We start from the raw sequence: 25,794 nt of genomic DNA, 5'->3' as shown, positions 1-25,794 counted from the left end.
GCAACATATCTTATATTCATTTTATATACAGGCACTAAAGTAGCTACTCAATAATCTATGCGAACCTATATCCCGATGCCATGTCATTGGAGAACATTGGCCGATCATGACTGAAACCCGATGCCGTTCTGAGGATCGTGTCATGAGGACCAAGCATCCACACCGAGTATCAGTCACCACCCTTCTCTAAGCAAAAACATCCTTCTGAGGCAGGCGGTAGAACCAGACAGTCTGGACCAACCCGCCGCCAAAGTCAGCCTTCAGCATATGCTTGCTGCAGTCGTCCGTGAACTCAAATGTGTTCACGAGCTCGAGCCCAACGTAGCTTGGAAGAGTGGCTGAGGTCACATCGACCGTCAACACGCCCGAGGGGCCCTTCTTGCAGTTCTCGCCCTTGCCGTCTTTACCCTTGACCTTGTCGCCGCGCTTGCCGCGCTTGTCATCTCCGCCGTCGCAGGTCACATTGGAGAAACGGTAGTTGCCAAAGACGCCGAGGCTGTGCTGCGCGACGAGGGCCCAGTCGTGCTCCGAGTCGGTGGGCTTGGCGGGGAGAGAGACGTCCTTGGGGCGCACGTCTGCCTGCGTGGTGTCGTTGGCGGTGATGACGAAGGAGATGTGGCCCGAGGGCGCGTAGACGGAGCCGCCGGAGGGGTAGATGCTGTGCCATTCGGGGATGAGCTCGCCGGTGTTGGTGTTACTGGGAGGTGGTGAGTATTTTGCATCGAGGGAGGGGGGGGGGGGAAATAGCATGCAAGACGACGGCTTCGTCTTGATGGCTGACTTACGTCAACGTGGCGTTGAGGTAGCCCCAACCACCGACGATGCATTGCAAGGCTCTTTCGCACTTCATCTTGACGGTCTCGGCAGAACGTGGTCGGAAAGGTCCCCGAAGGCTGAGCTGCGATTTATTGATGGATTGAGGATGTCGAATTCTGCTTCCTGGTTGTAACAATTATTACATTCCAGGGCGGCAAATGACGAGAACTTATACAAAATGCTATCAGTCCGGATTCCTTTTATCCTTCGCCGTGTACATGTAGGGAGCCGACGTTGCCGTAGCGAGTTCATCCTTTCGGCGACGACTTTCAGCCCCGGTAAGGTAAGCTGCATAGCGAGAGCGTGAGCGTGGCTCCATTAACCACAACCGCCGCGCGCGCAGCACAGAAGATCGTCCCGAGCATGCATAGCTCCCGGTCGCGCTACGATGGGCGCTGATTGGGCTGCTTTGCACAATGGGAATCCGTTTGGAAGATGTTGCTGTGATCGAGCGACGTGTTCGGGAAGGAATGCCTAGTTCCGCCCGAGCTTGAGTCTAGATACTAGCCCCGTCGTATGCCCAAAGATTCCCACGGATTAGACCGCGCTAATTACCCCAGAAACGGTTGTAGTGAGCGTTGGGTAGGGCTGACGCCTCGTCATCCTTTGGTGTTCAGACAGTCGCAATGTAGCTTTGCGCTGGCCCGAATACTTGCATAAGCCACATATGTCCAGCCGAGTAACTTCTTAGTAGCTCTTGCGTGGTGTGAAGAAGACCGCTATCGCCAATAAATTGAGCATTTCACATCTTGTCTTTTGAGGTTTACCATATCTATGGAGACGACTTGGTTGCAGCAGATCAGAAAGGAAAGGACTCGGATGCAGATGACACGACTTTATACCCTACAACATCCACTGGCGACAACTTTTATCCTAGAAATGTATTGTGGGTTGAGAGGTTTGGCAAGAATGCACAGCCAGCGAGGAATTGGAAGTTTAGAGCGACGGAAGGATGCCTTGGTAAGGGATATTCTTGGGTACTTGAGGGCCGTTCAGTCCAATCATCCATACGCCATATCGCACGCTTTTCGGTGTATAGTATCTATGCCAACCTCTCTCCATTACTGATTATCATGATTGAGATGTGATACTTGCAATGGATCGAATCAAGTTGACATCTCCACGCTCCCAAAGTCCTCACCCTTCAACCCCGGCCCGGCTCCCTCATAAACACCCACCCCACACCGCGATACAACGCGACCGCAAAGTCAGAAAAGTTCAACGCGTCGACATATGCCTTCCAGCCCAAGAACCCGCCCTGAGTTTGCGCATCCTCTGCCGACACATCCACCACAGCCGAGCTCTTCTTGCCGCCGTCTTCGTCTCCATCATTCTCCGTCGCAGCCAGAACCACCCCGCCGTTGCGTGCGACGTACGGGGTCCACGGGTACGCGTACAGATGCATGATTCCGATGCCAAACATCTCGAGGCAGAGGAGCAGGTTCGGCACGCCGATCGCGAGGGAGGGGTAGGATATCGCGTCCGTGGGGCCGAGGGGCTGGTCGTCGCGTCCGACGATTGCGTCGAGGACGAACTGTATTTTGTCAGTCTTTGGCTAGGAAGAAATCGTCGAATGAGAGATGTATGTTGCTTACCCCTTGCATCAGAGATAGAAACACCACGATTTTAATTGCGAGAAACTTGAGCACGGGTCTATGCGTCTCAAGCAGCTCTTGAGACTGGTAGTAGAACTGCATAAGGCAGTGCATGGCCGTGATGAGGATGGCGACGGAGACGACCGTGTGCAGCTTTATCTTGTCAGTCCATCAGTTCACTCATAGGGGGGAAACGAGACGCACCCAAAAGTCGGCATACTTCGTCCCGCCCTCCTCGGAGCAAAGCAGGCCCATGCTCTCAGTAACGTACGTCGCGATCGTGACGAGGAGCTTCATGAAGGGGTACTGGTAGATGCAAATCCACAACCTCTACCGCACAAATCAGTCTTCTCCCCCGAAATCCACCACAGTGCTCGACACCGCTTTGAGGCCACAACTCACATTAAACCGTCTCCACCCAGCATTCGCCGCCGGCTGGTCATAATACGACCCCTTCAGCGCCGGCACGCACGCCGCAAACGGCCTTGTGAAGAACCACTTCTTCAGCCCGTCCTTGTCCCAGGACGTGGCGAGCCGGTGGTGGTCGGTGTCGAGGTACGCGCAGCAGAGGGCGTAGAAGGCGACGAGGGCGCAGGCCTCGTAGAGGAGGTAGATGCCGGCGAGGTAGACGTGGTGTTTGTAGAAGACGATGGAGAGGAAGGAGGAGAGGGTGTAGATTGGGACGAGGAGGCAGATGCGGATGATTCTGGTTTTTGGTGGTTAGCTTTCGGGGTCGTGGTGGTTGGAAGGGGGTTGGTACTGTTTTTGCTCGAGTGGTTTGGTGTAGTTCGTCGCGTGGCGGAAGATCTGGTAAAAGGACATGGAGCAGGACGTCATTGTGAGGATGCCGCCGGCGAGGATGAGGAAGCCCTGGAAGCTGAGAGCGCCTACGATGGGTTTGTCGGAGATGGGCAGGTTGAGGCCTGAGTCGGGACACATGATGGGCGGTTATCGGATTACAACTGGTGGAGGTATGTGATGTGGCTTTTTGTCAGAGAAGATGATTTGCGATTGTTCTTTCAAGAGCAAGTGCAGTCTTCTTATATCGACGAGTGTGATAGATTAAGATATGTGCCCCAGATAACATACTCCGGCACTTAAACCCCCTCCCACAAGGCGCGGCCCGTTTTGCCAAGCAGACACAGCCCCGGCGCCTCGGGGAGCCCCTGTCTCTGCCCGCGCGTTATGGATTTTCGGCGGAACATGTTCGGGATGGGCGGATCTATAGTTCGTAGATCTGCCAGGCTGGGGACTGTCTCGCATCCGTTACGAGGTACGAGGGCGGCTGAAGGGAGCAATGCGAGGTGTCGAGTTGCAACTGAGGCACTTGGCGTTGACGGTGCTAAGCTGGATGAAAAGCCTTGAAATGTGAGAGTAAGTCGACCAAAAAAACAAACGATACGTAAAATTTCGAAAACCCACATTAAAACATGTTTGCGAAAACAAGAAAAACCAATAGTCGAACGTAGAACATCTCCAGAATGAGAGGTTAGTGGACGATGATGGAGGACCTCGTCGGCCGATATGGGTGAGGTCAACTCGCCTCTAGCATTACGGCAACCAACTGCGAACCTAGCTTACAAATTCTGCAACATACGAAGTGTAGTCAGGGTTCAACGAAGCTGAGCTGTCCAATCGGGAAACCTCGTATAGCTCGGTGAACCAACTGTCTACTGGCGTTTCACATTGGTAGTATGCGCGTACCGCCCGACTATCGTAGCTGAGCGCGAGTCATGGTGGTTCCCTCGCCTTGTCATTCTGCGAATAGGGAGGTGTCATCCAATGTTTAGACTCTACTTGGCAAGCTGACATACGACACAGCCTCAGGGATAGACCCAAATGACAGCTACGAAGTTTTTCGTGAGCTGATACTCTTATCACAGCTGTGGATATGTCCTTATCAGCAGTATCATCAAGATGGGATCCCGGATTTGTACAGCGAGACTGATGGCTGGACGTAATGGTGATACACGTTATGGCAAGCAGTGGAGTGGAAGTCAGGCGCGGTTTCGTCTCGAACTTTTCTGTCGACTGTGGCTGGGTGATGGTAGTCATGCGCGCCTAGGAGACATATCAAGCCCAGCGCAATATCGTCTGCCATGCCCACGCCGTCTTGTAAACCTATTCATGTAAGTGACCTCGAATGTTTGAGGCTTATGAAAGTAGCAGTATTGCTGTAGACAACATGTGTCGCCTGAATGCAAAGTTTGAGAATAATACTCAACAGGACTGATAAGTCGACAGAAGGCGAGTCCAGTGGTTGCTTGCGCTGCTTGTAGGGCCCGAATGCCTACTTACATTAGGCAATCAAGCGGTGTCAAGGAATGGAATGGTCTTTAGAAAAGACCAAAAACTCAAAATGCATTGTGCTGCTCCAAGCCATTAATTGACTTCTCGATCAAAGAGATCTGTTAATATTTAACATGGCAATGTTGAAAGCTGATGGGTGGTGGATTGTCGATTGCTTTCGCCGGAGGAGGCTCAACAACCTTGCGAGCCGCTTGCGCCGGGTACTTGTCACGGCGGTTACGGCGTTGTTCATGACGTCAGGCTGGTAAACTGAACATTTGCAGTCAATCGCATGCCGCGATAGCGTCGAGACGACGATCATGCGCGGGTTAAAGAGCGTTTCCCCATTCTGGCAGATAAACTCCATAGAGCTTATGCAGCACGCTGCGGCGTGGGTTCGGTGTGGTGGCCGCATTCCCACGAATGTCACAGGTAGACGCTGTCGGACAAGGTCGCAGGGTTTCCTGACGGGAGCAGAACAGTCGGTGTCTGGGGCCGCTGCAGCAGGCCGGCGGTTGCGAATAGGCGAACCCATCAGCGACGAGGCAAAAGTTACAGTGGCCCAACAGGTGCATGAAGCAAACACAAGGGCAAAGCCGGCGGCCGGTATTGTCACACCGACACGTTCTGTGCGGGTAACCTTGTTTGGAGTTCGGAAGGGGTTCATGTCGGACGGCTGGAAATCGTCCGGTCAATCGGCGGTGTCCGGGGACTCGGAAGGTGATGATGGGATGGACGTGTTCGGGCCGGCGCATGCGGTGTAACCAGTATTTCTTGAGCGAGCACATCCGTGAGGGTGGGAAACTGACGAAGCGTGTGGCTGTCGCGGGGGTATAAAGCCAGGAGGCATTCCTCTGAGACTGATGCAAGGCCGAATGAAAGCGATTCTAAAAGTACTGGATTTCGGCCAGCCACGGCCAAGCGAATATGGAAGCCAATGGTCCGGGGGGACGCCTCACTGTTGTCGTGGATGGAAGCTGACAGGTCGTCTTGCTTTGACAGGGTGTCTCGGAGCCGCCTTGCAGTGGCAGCAGCAGCAGGAGGTGCAGCCGTTGGGGATGCGTATGCAGCCAAGCAGTACACGCAGCAGCGTAGTGGTTGCCCACCCACAGGCAAGATGAACTGTCCATCGGATGTGCCGTCGGTTGCAAAGGAGGGCTGTTGTCAAGGATGCTCGGTGGAATGGCGGAAGGGAAAGTGCCGACGTTGAATGGGCGACACGTCTCGCGTGTAGAATGCAGTGAAGCGTGGGCTTTGGCCCCATGACTGCCTCTGGATGAGGCTGAGGGCGATGGTGGTTCGCCTGGGATCGGCCATGGAGATGGGTACCGCTTCCGATAAAGCAGGCTGCAATGACTGCCTGGGGTCAGTGTCGAAAAATTGCAAGGCGTCCTTTGTTGGATGGGAATCCGCAATGTCGTTGCGTCTGGAATGGCACTGTTGGATCGGCTCTTATTTCCATTTGGCGATCTGCCTGCAGGGCAGGCCGTCGGGGAATGACCAACGGCAAGGCGACAGAGGGATGAGTGGGCATGTGACCGGGATGCGACTCACGGCTGTGGGGATGCTGCTTGTTTGCAGTCGCAATCCGAGAGAAAGAGATGGTTCAAAGGTCGTGTTCTGATGCAGAGTAAGACAATCGATCGGATTAATGACAGCAGGTTGTAAGCTGGAGCAGGGACATGACAAAAAGTAGATGAAGGCGGGAGCACGAACCAAAGACAGCAGCCAGGATTACTGGCCGAATGGGCCTTAGTCAGCTGATTTTAGCGGGAGGGTCCATGACGATGGAAGGCAGGCGACCCTGAGCTGCCTGCTGTCAGAGTGTGCCTACCCAACTCTTTCCTCCAGCGCAGGTGCAGGTGCAGGCAACAATGCCCGTGGAGAGGAAAGAACACCCAGCACCCAGAAATGCATCGTACTTCCCATCTAGATGAGAAGGTACGTTCCTTCCATCCATGTACCTAGCTTCTACGTAGCAAAGAACGTACCTTCCGTGGGAATGTTGTGTAAGAATTTGGTGCAGGTGCCTCCCAGGTGAGAATCCGAGGTAGGTAGGTAGGAAGCACCTTCAAACTGCCACACCACCACCTGCCCAGGAACAAACCCCGAAACCCAGGCGAACCACCATCTCAGAAATCATTTCTCTAGAGGCGCGCCTTTGCTTCTGACGCCTTCCTTTTTCCTCTTCCCAATTGGACTTGTTGCATCCATCTTTGCATTTGCATTTAACCATCAACGTCCCCCGTCGTGACCCTCGTCAACACCACTGGCTTCATCGTCATTTCTATCCCCAAAGTATTGGCACTAGTACCGTCCCACGTCGTCCCGACCGTGGTTACCGTCTCCCATTATTTTGCGGGCGGACACTTCATTTTTCTCTACCACAGCACACTTCATCTCGTCATCTCGTACTGAGATCGATCATCATACGTTTTCCACCATGGATACCATCGACGCCGCCACGGAGCGGCAGACGACCGGCCCCGACGCCGTCGACGATGTCGACGCCGGCAAGACCCCTGCCGAGACCTCCACTTCCCCGCCGAAGCCCAGCATGCCTGAGTCGGACCCCAAAAGCACCGATCGCACCGAGACTTCCAAAAAGGGGGAAGCGAAGAAACCTAAGAAGACTGATAAGACCAAGTCTAAGAAGCCCAAGAAGTCCGTCTTGGCCGATACGTCCACATCTGCTAGCGACGATAGCGACGATTCCAAGTCAGCCACCAAGGACACCGACTCGTCTGATTCCGATGCCTCAAACGACTCCGCCTCTGAGCCCGACACCAAGCGCAAGGCCAAATCGAAAAAGCAGGTGGCCAAGAAATCCAAGAAGGCGCTCTCCCAACCTAAGAAGACCAAAAAGTCAAAGAAGGTCTCTGGCGATTCGTCTGACTCGGACTCCAGCGACTCCTCCGAATCATCCGCGGACGACGACGATGGATTGACCAAGGTCGCCATGTCTCCACAGCAGTTGCAGGCTTTCCAGCAGTGGTCGCGCACCAACGACACGCTGCCCTACAGCCTTGGTCTCTCAACTGGTGATACACACGCGTACCTGCCTCCTCCGCCTCGGCGCCGCATCGGAGGCGTCGGAAGTGCCTCACGTCGCATGGGTGGCTTTCTGGACGCCGGCCCCTTTGATGCCAGTCTGGGTGTCAAGAGAGCTCCCGCACCCTCAAAGAAGCGGAACGGCAAGGTCAAGCTCGATTACAAGCGGGTTGACCAGGTCTGGGATAGCTCCATCCATAACTACAAGCTGCAGGAAACCGCCGAGACCACCACTGACTCCCAGTACGACGGCTTCGTGATTCAAATCAGACGTACCTTCGACTGGGAGGGCAAGTACAAGACCACCATTGTGGACATCAAGAGCAAGATCCTTCGCGAGTGCCTGCAAGACGTCATCGGCAATATTAAGGGAGTCAGCTTGGTCGACGAGGTGCCCAGAATGGACCCCAATCTCCTCTTCCTGTGAGTCTCGATCCACTCGACGCTTCTTAAGCATAATCTAACAGGCAACAACAGGTATCTTGAGGATCTCCGTGCCTACAGCAAAAAGCTCAAAAAGCAGGAGCCCAAAAGCTCCGAGAAGAAGGCGCGTAAGAAGCAACAGAAGCAAATCGACGACAAGAGGATGCATTTGAAGGTCCTGCTGAAGTACCTCGACAAGGACTACGCTCACATCAAGAAGAGGTATGGTGGCAGCCTCTATCTCCTTCACTGGCGCTGACAACTGTACAGTCTCTACCCCATGCTCGAGAACGGCCTCATCACCTTCGAGCTCCTCTGGGCACTTTTCAAGCCCAACACCCTCGTTTACACAACCACGTATGGCACAGCAGACGAGCCTCGTATCTTCAAGGTCGAACAAACGGAACGCCACAACAGCATGATGAAGGGAGAGTTTTACTGGGTCGACGGCAAGGTATGGTCGTTCTTTCACCGGAGCTTCGCTTTCTGACTTGCGGCAGTATTTCGAGTTCGACGGCAAACAGTTCGGCTATGGATCCTTCTCCGAGGAGATTGGCGAGTTCCGCGGAGCCAAGAAGATTACCAGCCTTAAGGCTTACCCTCTTGACTACCACAAGGACAAGGAGACTGTCGTGGCTACCCTCATCGAGCGCGGCAAGAAGTTCGTCAAGCTTGGCGGTGTTCACTACCAAAGTCACGAGGGTCTCGCATATTACAAGAAGAAGAAGAGCGTCATCAAAGTCAACATCAACAGCCGCGTCATGATTGACCCCTCTATCCATCGTCGAATCAATCCCAACTATCAGGTCTCTGCTGTGCGGCCGAAGGATCACGACATTCTGTCGGATGATGAAGCAGAGGACGATGACTCCCAGAAGGATTCGGATGAGGCTGGCTGCTGCGACAGCGACAGCGATGCTTGTGAGAAGATGGTGGTCAAGGTCGTCAAGGATGACAAGGGCAACGCTCGCATGGTTCGCATTCCCAAGTCGGAAGTGGAGGACGAGAATGCCTCCGAGCAGCCTTTGGTGCGTCTGGAGGATGGAGGTGACAACAATGAGGGAGACGTCAAGACCCCTGCCACATCCTCAAAGAGCACTGAAGATGCCAAGGAGGTTCCTGAGTTCTCCGACGAAGAGTACCTCATTGCCTCCCCGGTGGTGCTGGGATTTTCCTTCTCAGAGAAGCTCTGGCTTGAGTTCACTGTGTCCGGTATCAAGGATATCCAGTGGAATGAGAGCGCATACGAGTCCCTTGTTCTTGAGCCGAAGCAAAAGGACATTGTCCAGGTGAGCTTAAGCTTATCACTGAGCCAAAGTCTGGTTTGCGTTAACATGAACACAGGCCCTCGTTGAATCTCACAAGTACCACGCCTCTAAGAGCATTGACGATGTCATTCAGGGCAAAGGCAAAGGCCTTGTGGGTAAGTGGCATAGTTGCTTCAGTGCACCTCTTTTGGATTTGAGACTAACAACCTCCCTTGCAGCTGTCCTCCACGGCCCCCCAGGCACTGGAAAGACCCTCACAGCAGAGGGCATCAGCGAGCTCCTCCAATGCCCGCTTTACATGGTATCTGCAGGAGAGCTCGGCACCGATTCGCGCATTCTGGAGCAAGAGCTCCAAAAGATACTAGATATTTGCCACGCCTGGGGAGCTATCCTTCTTCTCGACGAGGCTGACGTTTTCCTCGAGAAGCGAAACTTGCATGAGATTAGCAGAAACGCGCTTGTCAGCATCTTTCTCCGACAACTCGAGTACTTCCAAGGCATTCTGTTCTTGACAACGAACCGCGTGGAGGTACGTAAAACATCTTTTCAGTGGCTGCTTGCCTCGCACTAACAATGGCAGACCTTCGACGACGCTTTCCAGTCCCGAATCCACATTGCTCTTCGGTACGAGAGCCTCACTGTTAAGGCCAAGAAGAAAATTTTCAAGATCTTCATCGAGAGAGTTCGCGTCATGGAGAAGATCGATCTGATGCCCTTCACTGAGGAGGACTACAACGATCTCGCCAAGCATGACCTCAATGGCAGACAGATCAAGAACACGATCGGAACGGCCCAGGCCTTGGCCGTTAACAGAGGTGAAGCTCTGAGCATGGCCCACATCCGTCAGGTGCTTGATGTCCAGAACAGCTTCGATATTCACCTCAAGGGCGGTACTGGCTACCAGGACGCCCTGCGCAGCTACTACTGATCTGCTTTTTTTGAAGGAGGTTGTTGCGGACTTCGATGACGAAGGTTTTCCTTGCTTTCTTGCGAAATTCCAGGCTGCAAGAAGTTGCAGTCAATGGTCACGAATTCCGGGTGTTGTACACAGCGTACGGTAGCTAGCTCAGGTAACCGAATCAAACTCGAGCGATACTGTTTCGGAACATGCAGTGGACCATACGATAGGCTCTGCCTCAACTGGATTACGCATACAATGTTTATGGATGATTTCTGTGTAAAGCATTGTTTTTCTATCAGTTCTTTTGTTTTGACCTTTTACGTTATTCCTTCTGCCCTGGCTTAATATATTGAAACCTATAGCTGAAAGACCACACTACCTCAGGGCGTAGTACAAAAGCACAGCAAAAAGCCCCATAGTAGAGGCAAACTTCCACATTGTGCCCCTGGACCCCTCCTCCTGCCATTCGTAGCATGAAAGGTTGGAGCTTGTTTCTGCCGCGAGGTAGTGTTGGGAGAGGGATGCCGTCAATTGTGGGGCCAGTATCGGCATTCTGACAATGACAATGAGACTGAAGATCAACCTCAGTCCGAACCGAGCAAAGATATGGTCCACGAAAACTCGCGGTAGGAAGCTGTCCTTCTTCGAATCGGAGCAGATCGGGCGGCCCTGGTCCTCCGCGTCGAACAGGCGGCTGAAGCGGGCCGCTTGAGCTTCTCGAAAGACAGGTTTAACTTTGTTTTCGGTGGGCGAGTCTCCGGGGGTAGCGGTGGCCGTCTTGAGCTGAAGTTGGTTGGTACAGCGGCTGTTTGTAGAGAGCTGTTGCCGCCCTGCGAATTTTGTCCTTGAATGGATTGTGTTCTCACTTTGGAGTCTCCATCATACGGTCCGAGGTGTCTGAAGTTTCAGCCAAGACCTCAACTAGGCCGGCCTTAAGACGAATGGGCACGGGTTCGGAAAGCAAACTAGAGCGGGCAAACTTACAAGCTATTTGGAAGGAGACGAGTACTGAGCTCAACAGGATTTGGCGAATAACTTTCGACAGAAACTTCAGGAATGTACGTCACCACTATTGCTGCCGCAGCCCTAGCTCTAAGGTGTTGATACTAATATTAGGTCTGGTCAGATACTGAAATCGCAAAACAATATGAACATACGTCAAGGAGTCTAGATCAGATACTAGTCACCAAAAATATAGTTTGGGACTGAACCACTTGGATGGGGTCTTCGACAGCCCTGCCAAGCCCTCACTTTCATCTATCCACTCAATGACGTTGCCGTCATCGAGTTGTGTTCCCACACCTGCTCAGAGTAGCGCAGCTACGCTTAATGATTCGCGTCCTGTTGGGTCAGACTTTGGTGATTCCTCATCGGGAATTCTTCTCTTATTATTCATTATTCTTCTCAACTGCTAGCGGTGACTTACATTACCCACCTACAATTGTCGCTAGTGGAAATAGCCATGTCGGCTTTCAAGCCCAGTCTAGCACATCGGTCGGCGCGAGGCGCCAAACATTGACGATTTCCAGGTATTTGCGCAGTCACACTACACAGTCTAACGTTTAGGCGATCGGAGACAACCATGCCGTATTCTATTGGGGGTGTTCATGTTGACAGAACGAATCTTGCTTTGTCTTTGAGCCTACAGACAAAACTCTTGGCGGCGTAGCATTTGGAATTCTAGCATTTATCAAACTCTAGGGCGGTATGGTTCTGTCGCGTGCCTCCCAATTCGCGAAGTCTGATTGGGCTCGGGGAAAGCTTCATACGATAGTGACGAGTGTCTCTTCTCCCCCTGAAAGCTGTACGAAGAACTCGGTGCCATCTTTGCTGTGGTCATAAATGTACCCAACTCTCTCGTAGAAACCTTCCTGCTGTGAGGGCTTGAGAATAAGTGCTATTAAGCCACGCGAAATGTTGGATCCGATTAGGATTAGAGTGAACGAAAGTCCTTCGTCGAAGCCCATTTCAAGATCCCATTCCGCCGGGAAGGTTCGTCCCCCAACTTCAACGACCCGACCCGCAGTATTTCGAGTCATATGACCTTGGCTTACACAACCTCGGAGTTGAAGGAAGCCGTGAGTGATTTGGCCCGTCGGATCTATGCCCTTCAGAGTAACTCCTGCGTCTGCTACGACGGCATGTTTCTCAACCAATCGCTGGCTTTCATTGTCTGGGAATTCGAAAGAGACATGCCTTATGTGTGGTTCGTGATCGTGGCCTCCCCAAATTCGCCGAGATTCGAGGTATTCACCATCTAATGAGAATGGAGACCAAGAAGGCGCTCGATATCCCTGCGAGCGCTGGACCTTGTTGAACTCGACCGTTCTCCAGGTCATAGACTCAAGAATGTAATCCTCCCAGAATCCAGCAAGGTACTTGCCAGCTCCTCGAGACTTCCACAGCTTTGCTGGCCCCGATAGCGCTGGTAGTAAGTCAAAATCGTATGTTAGAGCCCTTGTCGAATATTCTCGCAGCAACTCCAGCCAGAGTTTATGCGCGTTGACATTTTCTTGACCCCGGCGGTGGCGGATGTAAAGGGGAATAAACTGAGATTTCCTTATAATGCCCGATGATGAGATCGGTACAAAGGCGGCGGTATGGTCTACCTCCATGCATTCGCATTTCAAGTCTTCGACACATTCCCAGAGCATCTCTGCATCAACGAAATGGACAATTCGTCTGGCCAACATATTTTCTTGTAGAGCCCATGCTCGCCTATTGAGATTTGAGCAGGTCAAAGGATACTCGTGACGGCCTGTCCACAAAACCGGCGCTAACTTTCTCTTGAAAATGTGCGAAATGCTGCCATCTGGGTTCTTAATCTGCCCAATCTCAGCGCTGATACCGGGCGAGATCATCGGCAAACGGCCCTCCACAGTATCAAGGAATCCCTCGACGGTATTGCTAGCGTGAGAGGCGGCAATCACCAGAAAGGCATCTCTGTAATAACCGGCCATTTTTGAAGACTCTGCTTGCCAGTCCGAAGGGCGATCTTGCAGGATACACAAAGAATCGATCCACAAGTATCGGATGTCGATGGCTCGGGCTACAACTATGGCGTCTTGAAAGGTTCTGGGTAGCTTGCTGAAATCGATGGCCTTCTCATGCTTCGGGAGATTTGATGTGATGGTCTTCGGCGGGTGTGGCTCTCCCCAGCAATAGCTAAGGGCCAAGTATGCACCGGTCTCCTGTTCGGAGGAGACATGAAGATACAAGTGAGGTTCAATCTTGCTGCCTACAAAAAGCACACGACTCGGAAGCTTTGAACCCATAGTAACACAGCCTTCATGTGTCTTATTGCAGTGCGTGATCCAAGGGGTGAGTATCTGCCCAAATTCTTCACGTCTTGCGATTGTGGGGGTCCGCGCTGGTCTAATAAATTCCCATGGGGGTTTTGGCGACCCTGCCACGACGTACAGCTGGACTTTCTTTCGACGTTTAGATCGAGCTCCCATGTGAACACCTAACTCAACGTTGAAAATACCAGGCTGTTTGGCGTCACAAGTGACTTTAACTTCGAAAGCTCCGGGTGCCTTGAATACACAACAGCTGCGGTATATGATCATGCATCTTGGGCAACCGGCTTTGGCGTCTTCTTCGATCCCATCCAAGGAACTGCTGCCACGGGCACCATACTCGCTATCAGTACGGCGACAGATACCTCGACATTCGGGTAGACTTGTAGGCCACGTTATCTGAAAATAATTACCCTCACGATCTCTTGCATTCATATCGAGATGATTTTGGGTATTGATGGTGAAAGAAAAGAAGCTTGCAAGAATTGGGTGGATCGGAGGGTGAAAGATGGCTGGTCCGAGTATTTGGACTGTGATAGTGGGCAGTTTTCCAGGGAAAGCATTGACTTGAAAGGGCGTGCTGTGTGATTCCACGGCCATCTGGAATCTAGCGGGGAAAAGCCCTGCTAATACGTGCTAAATTATGCGAGGTGATTTATGCGAGGTGATTTCCGCCCAACGTTGCACACGAAATCATTGCCTCCGCATGACCGATGTGCAGCAGCTGTCATTACCGCCGCAACAAAAAAGACAGCTAGAGATTCCGAAAGTCTGCCTTACCACAAATCTCTAGGAATATCGCAGAAGTTATGGAGAGCCCCACCAATCAGATGTTGTGTTAGCTGGCGCGCTGCGGCATGGATCGCAAGCGGGAGAGGGCGGTACCGTGGGCAGGCGTGCTTAGCTAGCCGCCGAGGACCACGTCATATTGCGTCTCTTGGGCAAAGTAGCACTCGTTACTCAATCTTTATGCGCGATTTCAAGCTAGTTCACAACATTCAAACGCACAGTGTCCCAATGATAGCGACCCCAAACGCAACCCAAGCCCCCAGATCCACTGTGATCATCCGTCTCCAGTTTACGACCAACCACTTATCCAGCGCCTCATTCAGATCCTCCCCCTCTTTTCCATCCACGAGCGTTTGCACATGCGGCGCGATGACCGGAACATAAGCCAAGTGTCCCAGTGACAAACCCGCGCCCGCGGCGTACCACCAAACGGTGCCCTTGGTTTGAAGCAAGGTCTGGTTTAACCTCAAGTTGGCGAGAGCCGTGCCGGCGGAGACAGCGAGAAAGCTGAGCACAATCGGGAGCCCGCGGGAGAAGAACTCTTTGTAGTAGGGATTTATCAGAGGCTTTGAGTGGTTGCGGACTGTGGGATGATTGAACAAGGATAAGAAGAAGTGTTGGTCGTGGGCGTAGAGAAGGGTGCAGGTCGAGGAGAGGAGCGGGGCGAGGAGAAGAGGGGAAGCGCCGGGGTGGAGAATGCGAGAGGCCATGATTGGTTCAGTGACTGTTGGAGGTTGGAGTGGAAATGGAAGAATTAAAAGTCAGCCTGCGGTACGCTGATGGGGCCTGGTTGTTTTAAATGGTTGGTGATTCGGATCGGTGGCTGTGTCTACACTCCGTATGTGGGACGCCCGAATCCTTCGCGGTCCCGGGTCAGGTGGTTCCCCACTTGGTGGTCTGAAGACGGCTTATGTCCGGGCGGTAGCCGGGGATTTTCGGGGCCCAGTGTTCGGGGCTGAGTTCAGCGGTCGGGGATTTGGTCACACACTGGATGAGACAAAACACCAGCAGGCACCAGCACAGCTGGGTTTGAATTCCAGAACGTTGGCGAACCTCAGTCGGAGAACACTGAGGCTGAAGATGGTTACCTTTGTCCGCATAGGCATCGAATGAAAGCAAGACTGGACCAGCGTGTCTAGCATCAAAGATCCCCAGAAAACAATCGACTCGATGTTCACTTGGCCACTTTGTGGCATCTCACAATCATGATTCAATGAGAAGTACAGGTGTTGGTTCCATCGCGGCCTCCAGCATATGCTGGAGGCCGCCGGGTAACGTTGGTTGGTAGGGTCGTCAAAACGGCCTATGAAAAGGAAAGTGTATCAAAGCATCCGAACAGCCACCCAAATTCAAACAATCGTTTGATGAAGTCAATCCAAAAACTATATATGATGGTTTTGTTCGTCGTTTGAGTATTTCGTCCTCAGAAAAACCTTACCTCTATCGAATTCGGAACCTGCCCGTCATACAAAGCGACATCAGCCAAATATCTAGCCTCCTGATAGATATGGAAGGAGACAACGTACCTGTTTCTCAGCTTTGCGAGAATGTAAATACTCTGAGCCTCAACTCCGACGCTCAAAACGCCGAGACAGAGACATTTGAGCGCTCAGGCGATATCATCCTTGAGTTCCTACGTACGAACGTGCCGGAGTTCGCCAGGCTCAGCGCAGTTCGAAAAAAGGTATCGCCTGCCTATTTTCCTTCATTTTCTGGCTCCGCATCTGCTGACAACGTGCTGTTAGGGATGGGAAAACCCAGCCGGCGACACATACTTCCGCAAGCAACGGGAGGCTGCAGACCATGCCGACGAAAAGTTGTCAGCGGTCTTTTACAACATGATGAAAGGCATAGGGACTGAGCTGCACCGAAAGACCCAGGCGTTGAAGATCAAGGGGCCAGCACTGGGACAGAAGCGCATCTTGGATATGTGCATGGCGCCTGGAGGGTTCCTCGCGGTGGCTCTCGAGAAGAATCCAGATGCACACGCTCTTGGTTTTAGTCTCCCCGTCTCGCAGGGCGGGCACAAGCCTTTGCTCCCACCCAGCAGAAACGTGGACGTCAAGTTCATGGACATCACGATGTTGGCGCAGGATATGGGGGTTACAGACATTCCATCAGATCACCCTGACTCTGGCAACTTCATCTCGCAGCAGCTGGGCCCACAAGACAAGTTCCATCTCATCCTCTGTGACGGGCAGGTTCTTCGCCAGCACGGGGAGTTCAGGGCGCAGTACCGAGAGAAATGCGAAGCGCGGCGATTGACGGTCACCCAACTTGCCATTGGGCTAGAGCACCTTCAGCCGGGCGGCACAATGGTTGTTTTGCTGCACAAGGTCGAAGCATGGGATACCGTACTTCTGTTGCGGGACTTCAGCAAATTCTCAACCGTCCGGCTTTTCAAGCCTTCGAGGAGCCACGCAAAGCGCTCATCATTCTACATGATTGCGAGCAAAGTCCAGAGTCAGAGCGCGGCGGCTGCTGTGGCCGTCAAGGTGTGGAAAGAGGTCTGGAGGGTTTCCACATTTGATTTGAATGGGGAGATGAAGCACAGCTGGCGAGAGGAGGAGCCGAGTGCGAAAGACGTGATTGATGAGTTTGGGGATCAGCTCATCAGGCTAGGCAGAAATGTTTGGAAAACTCAGGCTGAGGCGCTGGAGAGGGCTACGTTCATCAAAGGATGACAATGTCCTTTTCGTGCTTGTTGCTAGTTCTTCGTTGTTTTATCTTTCTGCAGTATTTACATGTGAAGGAATATCCCATTACGTAGTCGCTTTTGCGCTACTGGACATTTTCAGCATCGCACTCCCATCTTGGCATTGATTTGGACTTTGTTGGTGCATTGTCCTGCCAAAACCCAATCTCAGACCTTTTTTTCATTTTTGTACCATTCACTAATCTGTAGTATACTCAGACTCAAAGGCGTTTTCTCATGCCATTGGCTATCAGTAGACGCGGGAGGCCGACTGAACTTTGGGTGTCTTTGGGGCGACTGATTGGCTTCATGCATGCAGGCCCAAAGCAGCTCGCAGATCATTTGACATATGACCCCTTTCATCACGATTTCTCCTGTGACTGTCGGGAGACCAAGGTTTAGACTTCAGACTCTCCTCAATTCTTGAGAAACTCCGGTGTTTATCCTGACATGTCAAATGTCGACCTTTTTTCGATGAGTACCACTGCTGGTTACACAACCAAAGTCGAGATGTCAACAGAAGAAATGCACAGCGTTCGCATCGCTGCAACCGACTCCGACGATGTGGAACATGGCACTCCTGGTGCTGTCATCGTGCAGTACTTGACCCAGCACTCGCCAGAGTTTGCTGAAGTAAGCGAACTCCGCAAAATTGTACGTCGGCTGGGTGAATCACGGTGGCGCTCCATGTCTCGTTCTCTATGACTGGTACTGACCATTGGCGTCAACAGGGATGGGAAAATCCGGCCGGCGATCGCTTCTTTCAACAACAGCGTGCCAGAGCCACCAATCCCAAAACGAGTACCAAATTATCCTTCTACGACATGATGAAGCGGATTGGCACCGAGATGCAGCACACCACAGGCGCTCTGAAGATCAAGTCTCCAGCCTCGGACTTCCCACGCATACTTGACTTGGGCATGGCGACGGGCGGGTTTCTCGCGACCGCAATGAAGCTGAACAAGAATTCTGGTGCCAAAGCTGTCGGTTTCAGTCTGCCCATTGCTGATGGCGGTTACCAAAGTCTTGTCCCGAAAAGCGAAGACATCGACGTAAGATACCTTGACGTGACGATGCTAGCGGCAGACCTCGGGTTCGAAAACATCCCGACAGAACATCCAGATGCCGACAAGTTCTTGCCACGTCAGTTCGAGCCTGGTCAGAAGTTTGACCTTGTCATTTGTAGCAGCTCGGTTATCCGCGATCACGAAGTGGTCGAATACAGGAAAAAGACCGAGCCGCGCCGGCTGACGACAAGCCAGCTCGCGTTGGGCCTTGAGCGGCTAAATCCTGGCGGCACAATGATCGTTCTATTTCACAAGGTGGAAGCTTGGACAACGGTACTTCAACTGTACCGATTCAGCAAGTTTTGTAAGAAGGTGTTTCTGTTCAAACCGATAAAGGGACATACGAAGCGCTCGTCGTTCTACATGGTCGCTACAGGCGTGCAGAGCCAGAACCCAGAGGCCGTTCTTGCAGTGGAGAGATGGAAGCAGATTTGGCGAGCTGCTACGTTTGATGTACACGGTACATGCGCAATGTTACAGGAGTTGGATGAAGAGGAGCCGTCGCCGGAAGGAATATTACGAGATTTTGGAGAGGATCTTGTGCGATTGGGGAAACGCGCTTGGTCCATCCAGGCAGACGCTCTCAGGGATGCGCCTTTCATCACCGGTCACTGATAAAGACACCAATGGGACGAAACAAGAGGCGAGGCAGAATGTAAAGCTCATTTATGTTATCAATTCACAGCATTGCTGCCTTGCCTTCTTCGCGTAAAGTGCCTGCCAACGGAAGGAATTTCGTTCAATCTTTGCCCTGGGCTAATTATGTTGGTTAGGGTATGTAGTTTTACTACTCAAACATGACGTCCTCTTGGACTGGTCGCGTTAAATAAGCCCCTGCGAAGAGACATCAACTTGAAGGCTATTAACCTGGGGCAAATTCATAGCCCTTGAAGATTTTGAGGGACAAGCTCCACGATATACCCATCCTAGCAGTACAGTTGATCGTTAGCAGCTGTATCTAATGTGCTTTGTATATGGCGAACTTGTATCCTCAAAATGCGAACAATGGGGGCTTACCGGGTCCTTGACAAATGCAATCTGCTCGAAGACGTTCTTATAGGCTGAGGTGAGATCTCCCAGCCCGATGCCACGTCCAGCTTCCCATGAACTCAACGGGACATCTTCTCGAGTTGCGCTTCCCAAGTCCTTGATGACTTCCACGCCATGAGCCTTCAGGCGCTCAAGTGCGAGTGGCACATCCGGGACGGAAAACCCCAGATGCCCAAGGCCCAGATTCGGTGGCTGGTTTCCGTTGCTGTAGTACCCCTCAGGCTCATTCTCCGAGCCATGGACATGGTACAACTCGAAGAGCCCCAGTGTGTGTGGGAGCTTGGATACCGTGTCCTCGCGGAACTTTGCAAGGTCGGCGCGGTGCTCGGTTGTTTGCGGGTACCCGAGGTAGTAAATAGTGAATGGGCCGGTGTTCATGGTGAACACGGTTCGCATACCCATCAAGTCGATGTAGAAGTGCAACGAACGCGCGGGATCTCTGATGCGAAGCATCATGTGGTTGAACTTGTATCCGATTGTTGGGTCGCCGGGTGAGATCGCCGCCTCGCCCCCCACGGTACGTGGCCCGTGAGCTTCATCGGGAACAGACTTTGCTATAGATGGCGGGGTCGGCTGAGACATGGCGAAGACGGTATGAGTCGGATCTGGGTGATCTACTGAGAACTGAAAGGTTTGTGTCGTTGGATGCTGGAAGAAAGTAGATGGACGCTGAGGTAGTTGAAGTTTTGTCCAGAGCGAGCTGCTGGAGGGAAGGCGCGAATGGACTAAGTTGTGTAAGGTCCGTTTCCGGAGGCACGGATCTGTCCGCGGGTGCACGTCTATGCTCTCTAATGTTCTTCGGCGATTGGTCAACGAAACGCGAGAAGGGCAGGAGCCGCAGAGGGAAGTGAGGGCAGGCAGGAGGGCACCAGTAAGAATGGGGAGTACCTTGTGCCAACAGCAGCAGCAGGAGCCTTCTCGCTCCGGTAGTTTCTCTCGGGATGCCGGCTCCAGCATCCACGGTATCTCATATGGTAAACTTCGTTGGTAGAGTATCCCACTGATTGCGTCACACTACTCCATCTCGTCTATTTCATACCCGTTTCTACCCTCTTCGTGGACTTGAGCAGCCGGTGGGATACGCAGGGCTCCGTTATTGTACGTCCAGTCTATTACAAATCAAGTATTCAATATGACGTATGTACACGGATTACAAAGCTGAAGTTACAAATCAGCGGCAATCTCTGCTCTACTTGCCTACTTTCACAAACGTTCTTGGGTATTGGTCGAGCAGTGCTAACCAACATTCTTCCCTCGAACTGCCATCCCCGTCAGGGTTGACTGCAGAGTCATGGTCTATCATCGCTCTTTCAATCTCATAGGTATGCATTTGCATTTGGGCCCCTGTCAACGCCGGTCATTTAAGAGTTTCGAAACACGGTTTAGTCTAAGGTTTCGACGTTTATGAAATGGATGAAATGGGCTAGAGGTCTTTGGTGCATCGGACTTTCCAGGATGATTGCATTTATTTCTACCGAATAGGAACCTTATAATTGCTGTGAATTAGCTGCATCGTAAGATGCACCTCACTGATCCATGGCCGCGAAAAGCATGCAGCTCAAACCGTTGATTGCTGTATTTGGAACTTCTGTCCACCCATGCAGCCTATAAACATCAACGTTGTAACTCAGGATATCACGGCAACAGCAGTGTAAGCGCTAAGGCAGCAGTCGGCATATACGACTTTCCCATCGAAGACAGAACTTTCTAAATTGTCTTGGGCTGCTTGCAGCATAATAAGTTATTGCTCGCCATGCTCGTCCATGATCTGTCCGTCCGACAACCATCTTAGCACTCTACGTTCACACACTCCAAACATCGATCAGAAGCGCAACAAGAGCCAAATAATAATGATCACCGACGGCCTTTCCAACGCCTTCAGAACCGAGCGCTTGCTCATTCGCGCCTTCGACAGCAGCGAGCCACAGATAAGGTTCATCTACGAACATATCGAGGCTGACCCAGTCCTTTCCGCGCTCGCGCAGCCATGCATGCTCAGACCCCAGCCCCAGAAACACGCTGAAGGGGTTGCGGAGAGCCTGACCAAGGCCGTCCTCAGTGTTACGCTCTACCTCCCCGCTCCGGAACCCGTAGCTGAAGACGAGAATACCACTGACGGGAAAGATGACAGCCGCAAGAAAGATGGAGATCAGCCGATCCCCATTGGGGTCTTGATTGTTGGTTGGGAAGGCGCTCCTCAATGGGACCAGGCCCATCACCGGTCAACAACGATTGGGATTAGTCTTGCTGCAGAGTGGCACATCAGGGCTACGGCAGGGAGGCGATCAACTGGGCTTTGGACTGGGCATTCCGATTTGGCGCATTTCACAGTGTTCGTATCGCGACTTCGTCTTTCAATGAGCGGGCGCAGAGTCTGTACTTGAAGCTGGGGTTTGTCGAGGAGGGACGGGATCGAGAGGCATTTTGGTTCGACCGCGAGTGGCATGATGTGATTCGTTACAGTATATTGGAGCATGAGTGGGAAGCGCTGCGGGGATTGAAGGAATAAAGCCGGTGTCTCACCAGGACAAGTGTCGTACTTGAGATTTCAATCCGACACAATATTCAGAACATTGCATAGCACTCGTTTCTGTTTTCCGACCATGGTGGTTTCCAAAGCTTGTTCACCCAGCTGATGTCATTGATGCTCAAAGTGAAATTTCTGAGAACATTTGATCATTTACATGCAAAGAGGGGAATAAAATTCAACTGGGCGCCATGATGCCCGAGCCAACGGCCAATGCTCGTCACCAGGCTCGCAACATCCTCACTGCCCACCCGCGCACGTGTCGGCCAGCCCCTCCCCGGCCCGAACCCACGGCTGCAAGTCAAACCTACAGCATGTGGCTCTAAGCGCCGTCATCCATGACCTCAACCACGCAGACGACCAATGGCGTGCCTGCATTCTGGCCGGAAGTCTAAATAAGCCTTGAGCGGGAGCCGGCTTGGCGCTTCTAGAAGTTCTCTATGCGGTACTGGCACCGTTCATCCCATCATTTGTGCTTTTGACGTTTAACGTGCGGCCCGCCGGTTGACTTGGTCGAGGCAGCACCTACAAGAAGCACATTCCCTGCGCAGTGGCTTGCCGACTGCTAAGTTTTGCCTTACCGCCGACGGCGATTAAAAACCTTTTCAACCCAGCCTATGGGTGAAATTCCAACGGCAGGGAAAGAGTTTGCTACCGCGATTTTGGGTCTGCCAAGAAAAGGCACGCAGCGACACCATCGCGGAACCCATGCCATCCGAAATCTAAAGACTCGGGTGGACTGCACACATAAAGGACCATGAAGCCAGCTTCAATCCTTCAAAGCTCTGACCATTTGGTACTATAATTCATTCACATACTTAGACAGCGTCTTCATTCAATCCAGCCAGATCATATTAATCACACTAATCATAATGCTGCCCTCCAATATCTTCAACCTCGCCACGGCCGGCTTGTTGTCCTCGTTTGCGGCCGTCGCCAATGCGGTTCCCACCCACAAAGATGCCGGCCCACTGGTTCCAAATGCTGAGCTCCTCTTCCAGCTGAAGATGACCCTTGGCCAGTCAGTCAACTTTGGTGTCGGCCCACGAGGCAACAGATTCTCTGATCCTATTACGGGAGGAAGCTTTGAAGGGCCGAAGCTCACTGGTAAGTATTTCACCACCTTTTCCGATCAGAATCGGCTAACAAGGTCATCAACAGGTGTTGTACTTCCTGTCGGTGCCGACTGGGGCCTTCTAGACGTCCGTGGCCAGTTTGAGGCAATCACGCTGTTTCAGTTTCAAACGAACGACGGCGCCAACATCTTCGTTCGCGCTGAGGGACCTGCGCCGAACGGCAAAGGCATCTTGTACCTGACGCTTGAGACCGGTGTAGATGCGTACTACTGGGTCAATCAACTGATGATTGTCGGAGTCACCAATGTCGAGAGGGACCAGGGTTTCGTTACCATCGACGCCTGGGTGTTGTCGCGCGCGGATGCTGACTAAATGCCCTCCAACACACCGGTCTCTCCTATTCTTTGGGCTGCTGGACGGCCCTGAAATATTGCGGGCTGTATTTTTCTTCTTTCTGTTTTGTAATAGATGTAGAAAGTATTCCTAGTTGTAGTGTTTAATTTGCCAGCAGCTGGTCATTCTGCCTGGACATTGTTGATCTCGGTTTGTGTTGGATGTGACTGCATGTAGGCATGATGTCACCGAAATTCCTGTCTTGCTGCATAAAAAGCGATACACTCCGTTGCGTTGACAGCGTCCGCCCCCCCTTTTTGCCGAAATTACGCACGCATAATCCCTGTATATACATGAAAATTTGCCCAACGCCACGTAGATATTCGTAGTACGGCAATTGACCTATTCTGATGGCTTCAATTGATCTATTTCTATTGAATCTCATTATCTGAGGGCATCGTGATGCCTCCTAAACGCCGCCGCGCGGCTCGGCAGGCGGATGATGACCCTTCTGGGCATCGTCCGTCACCCATCGCCAACGGTACGCGGAAACAACGACGTATACAACAACTGGCACAGGACGCCGCCAGAGATCCTCCTCAACGCTCTGCCTCGCCGTCGATCAGGATCGTTACGCCCGCCGAGAGGGCTCGCCGGGCTGCCGCCGCCGAAGAGGCCGCCGAGGAGGCCGCCGAGGAGGTTATCGTCGCCGAGGCTGGACCCGAGACTAATGATTTGGTGGCGGCTGAGTCTACATCGCGAAGAAAGCGTGTACTTATAGCCCCTCCGTCATCACGAAGAGCTCCAAAAGCGTCCTCTCGCCAAAAAGCAACGACAACGCAGAGGAAGCGAAAGAAGGATCCGCCGCATACGATCCGGCTCCGAAGTACTCTGCCTTCGTCGATGCCACCGTTTCGACCAGACTCGACCCCAGTTAACCCAACCCCTCGTCAAACCACTCGATTTGCGGACGATACGCCTACGGCCCCTCGCCATAGCGCTGATGATACGTTTATGTCGTTCCACGATGTATTTGAAGAGGAGGACGATATGGGTAACGAGGAACCAACTCTGCTACAAATCCAGGTTACCCGTGGCCCAGCGCTCAAGGGTAACGGTTTACCTGTTCTCGATCTAACCATCGAGAGCATCGCGTATAACAGATTCAGTATTGCTCCTGTATTAGATGCGAATAGTAGAGACTGGGAGGCAGACAGCGGCGCCCAACTTGAGGCAGAAGTGGCTCACTCGTATATTGTGAAGAAGGCCAATATCGCTGTTGTCGTTGCTTGGAGGAAGCCCACCAACGCATCTAAACCAACACCAATCTTCACTCGGGTCTATCCGTCTACTGGAGGGGTCACTTGGCCAAGTATTCCATGGGTTGATATTGTCCCCTCTCTTGAACAAGCTGAAGAGAGGGGTGAAGTCCACCTCACCGTCAAGTGGCAATACAGCGCCGTACCAATCTCTGGTGGTATAGTGACTGGCGTACGAACGCCTCGAAAAGGTGGCCGAGCAGGCGTTTCAGCCGGCATGCAAGAGGCGATCGATCGTGAGGCTAACGATCCTGCAAACGTCGAGCGTCGGAAGGAGGGTATGCACAGACAACTTCTCCGTACGCACATCTGCCCAGAGTACCAGAGATGTAAGAATAGTTCGGGCGACGAGAAGTTCAACTGGTGCTATATACTAGGCCAGAAGCACTACAAGATCAAATCTCACCATATAGAGAAGTGGGCGAAGGCTATTATGACTGGACAGGCTGGCGTTGACAATATGGAACCACCTAAAGAACTGCTTGGTGAGATTCTTCACGACCAGTTTATAGAGGATCAGAAACGCCAGGGCAAGAGAAGTAAGAATATCGTGGAGGTTGATGATAACCAGGAGACGACAGTGATGACGGAAGAGAAGGCTGAAAATGCCGCACTTCCATCATCAGGGTCAAGATCTGGCCTAACCAACGCCAACAGCAACGCCATCGTCAATATATACGGCAACGCGGGGGCGCCAGATCGTCATCTTCAATATCCTAACCCATACGTACAGCTGCCGCCGCCGGCGCCGCCGCCGCCGGCATATTGGCCATATGCGAACATCTCACAGTATTCGTTGCCAACTCTTCCGCCATTGAACCTTCCAAGCACTCGTCAACCAAGTATCGCACTCCCGATTCGTTCGTCCTCGCCAGTGGTACCGGATTCGCCTCGAAAAGCTCTAGATCAAGTGGCCAGCTTCATCAAGTGGTTTATATCCGTCCGCGGCAAGCGATATAACGTCGACGAAGGGTTCAGAAAGAAGCTACAGAAACTGCGATCAGTAGACAGTAGCTTGCGGGCAATTCGCAAGTTACCAGATATTTGGTTTACTGAACAGGGTTTTACTCAAGATCTTACCGAAGATGTCAGGAACTCGATCAAATCCTTCATAGACAACAGCGCCTACTACGGAGGGCAGTCTGACGCCCTCTCCGACGTGGTATCTCACTCTGAACTTCATTCAAACCATCGAGAGTCAGAAGGAGATGTTTATACAAGAATATACGCTGGATTGCCAGGAGGGACGGCGGCGGCGCCAGTTGAAAACTCTGCGGCGCTAGTTTCAGGCGAGTT

The 25,794-nt window shown here is 52.4% G+C and overlaps 7 protein-coding genes across 7 annotated transcripts; 4 read left to right on the top strand and 3 right to left on the bottom strand.

Annotated features, from left to right (window-relative positions):
• Window positions 1-1,960: 1,960 nt before the first annotated feature.
• On the bottom strand, window positions 1,961-3,350 carry CGCS363_v004210 (Transmembrane protein 184-like protein; the record flags this gene model as incomplete). Its single annotated transcript, XM_036636059.1, has 5 exons — window positions 1,961-2,350; window positions 2,412-2,564; window positions 2,616-2,741; window positions 2,814-3,117; window positions 3,172-3,350. 5 exons carry the CDS (start codon window positions 3,348-3,350, stop codon window positions 1,961-1,963), a joined length of 1,152 nt encoding a protein of 383 aa, XP_036498534.1.
• A 3,793-nt stretch (window positions 3,351-7,143) lies between these two features.
• Rpt2 (26S proteasome regulatory subunit 4) lies at window positions 7,144-10,370 on the top strand (the record flags this gene model as incomplete). Its single annotated transcript, XM_036636058.1, has 7 exons — window positions 7,144-8,174; window positions 8,229-8,396; window positions 8,445-8,628; window positions 8,675-9,463; window positions 9,519-9,597; window positions 9,661-9,971; window positions 10,023-10,370. The coding sequence occupies 7 exons, from the start codon at window positions 7,144-7,146 to the stop codon at window positions 10,368-10,370; spliced, it is 2,910 nt and encodes a 969-aa protein (XP_036497590.1).
• Window positions 10,371-14,640: 4,270 nt separating this feature from the next.
• CGCS363_v004208 (uncharacterized protein) lies at window positions 14,641-15,141 on the bottom strand (the record flags this gene model as incomplete). Its single annotated transcript, XM_036636057.1, has 1 exon — window positions 14,641-15,141. One exon carries the CDS (start codon window positions 15,139-15,141, stop codon window positions 14,641-14,643), a length of 501 nt encoding a protein of 166 aa, XP_036497589.1.
• Window positions 15,142-15,938: 797 nt separating this feature from the next.
• On the top strand, window positions 15,939-17,115 carry CGCS363_v004207 (uncharacterized protein; the record flags this gene model as incomplete). Its single annotated transcript, XM_036636056.1, has 2 exons — window positions 15,939-16,115; window positions 16,177-17,115. 2 exons carry the CDS (start codon window positions 15,939-15,941, stop codon window positions 17,113-17,115), a joined length of 1,116 nt encoding a protein of 371 aa, XP_036497597.1.
• Window positions 17,116-17,636: 521 nt separating this feature from the next.
• On the top strand, window positions 17,637-18,808 carry CGCS363_v004206 (uncharacterized protein; the record flags this gene model as incomplete). Its single annotated transcript, XM_036636055.1, has 2 exons — window positions 17,637-17,780; window positions 17,858-18,808. 2 exons carry the CDS (start codon window positions 17,637-17,639, stop codon window positions 18,806-18,808), a joined length of 1,095 nt encoding a protein of 364 aa, XP_036497596.1.
• Window positions 18,809-19,071: 263 nt separating this feature from the next.
• On the bottom strand, window positions 19,072-19,825 carry gloA-0 (Lactoylglutathione lyase; the record flags this gene model as incomplete). Its single annotated transcript, XM_036636054.1, has 2 exons — window positions 19,072-19,119; window positions 19,211-19,825. 2 exons carry the CDS (start codon window positions 19,823-19,825, stop codon window positions 19,072-19,074), a joined length of 663 nt encoding a protein of 220 aa, XP_036498504.1.
• Window positions 19,826-22,642: 2,817 nt separating this feature from the next.
• On the top strand, window positions 22,643-23,218 carry CGCS363_v004204 (uncharacterized protein; the record flags this gene model as incomplete). The annotated part of the gene is made up of 2 exons (XM_036636053.1): window positions 22,643-22,877; window positions 22,932-23,218. 2 exons carry the CDS (start codon window positions 22,643-22,645, stop codon window positions 23,216-23,218), a joined length of 522 nt encoding a protein of 173 aa, XP_036497595.1.
• Window positions 23,219-25,794: the final 2,576 nt, after the last annotated feature.

Source organism: Colletotrichum siamense (assembly GCF_013390195.1).
Source record: "Colletotrichum siamense strain Cg363 chromosome Unknown KSG_Cg363_contig03, whole genome shotgun sequence".
Classification (NCBI taxonomy): domain Eukaryota; kingdom Fungi; phylum Ascomycota; class Sordariomycetes; order Glomerellales; family Glomerellaceae; genus Colletotrichum; species Colletotrichum siamense.
This window is presented reverse-complemented; position numbering and strand designations above follow the sequence as displayed.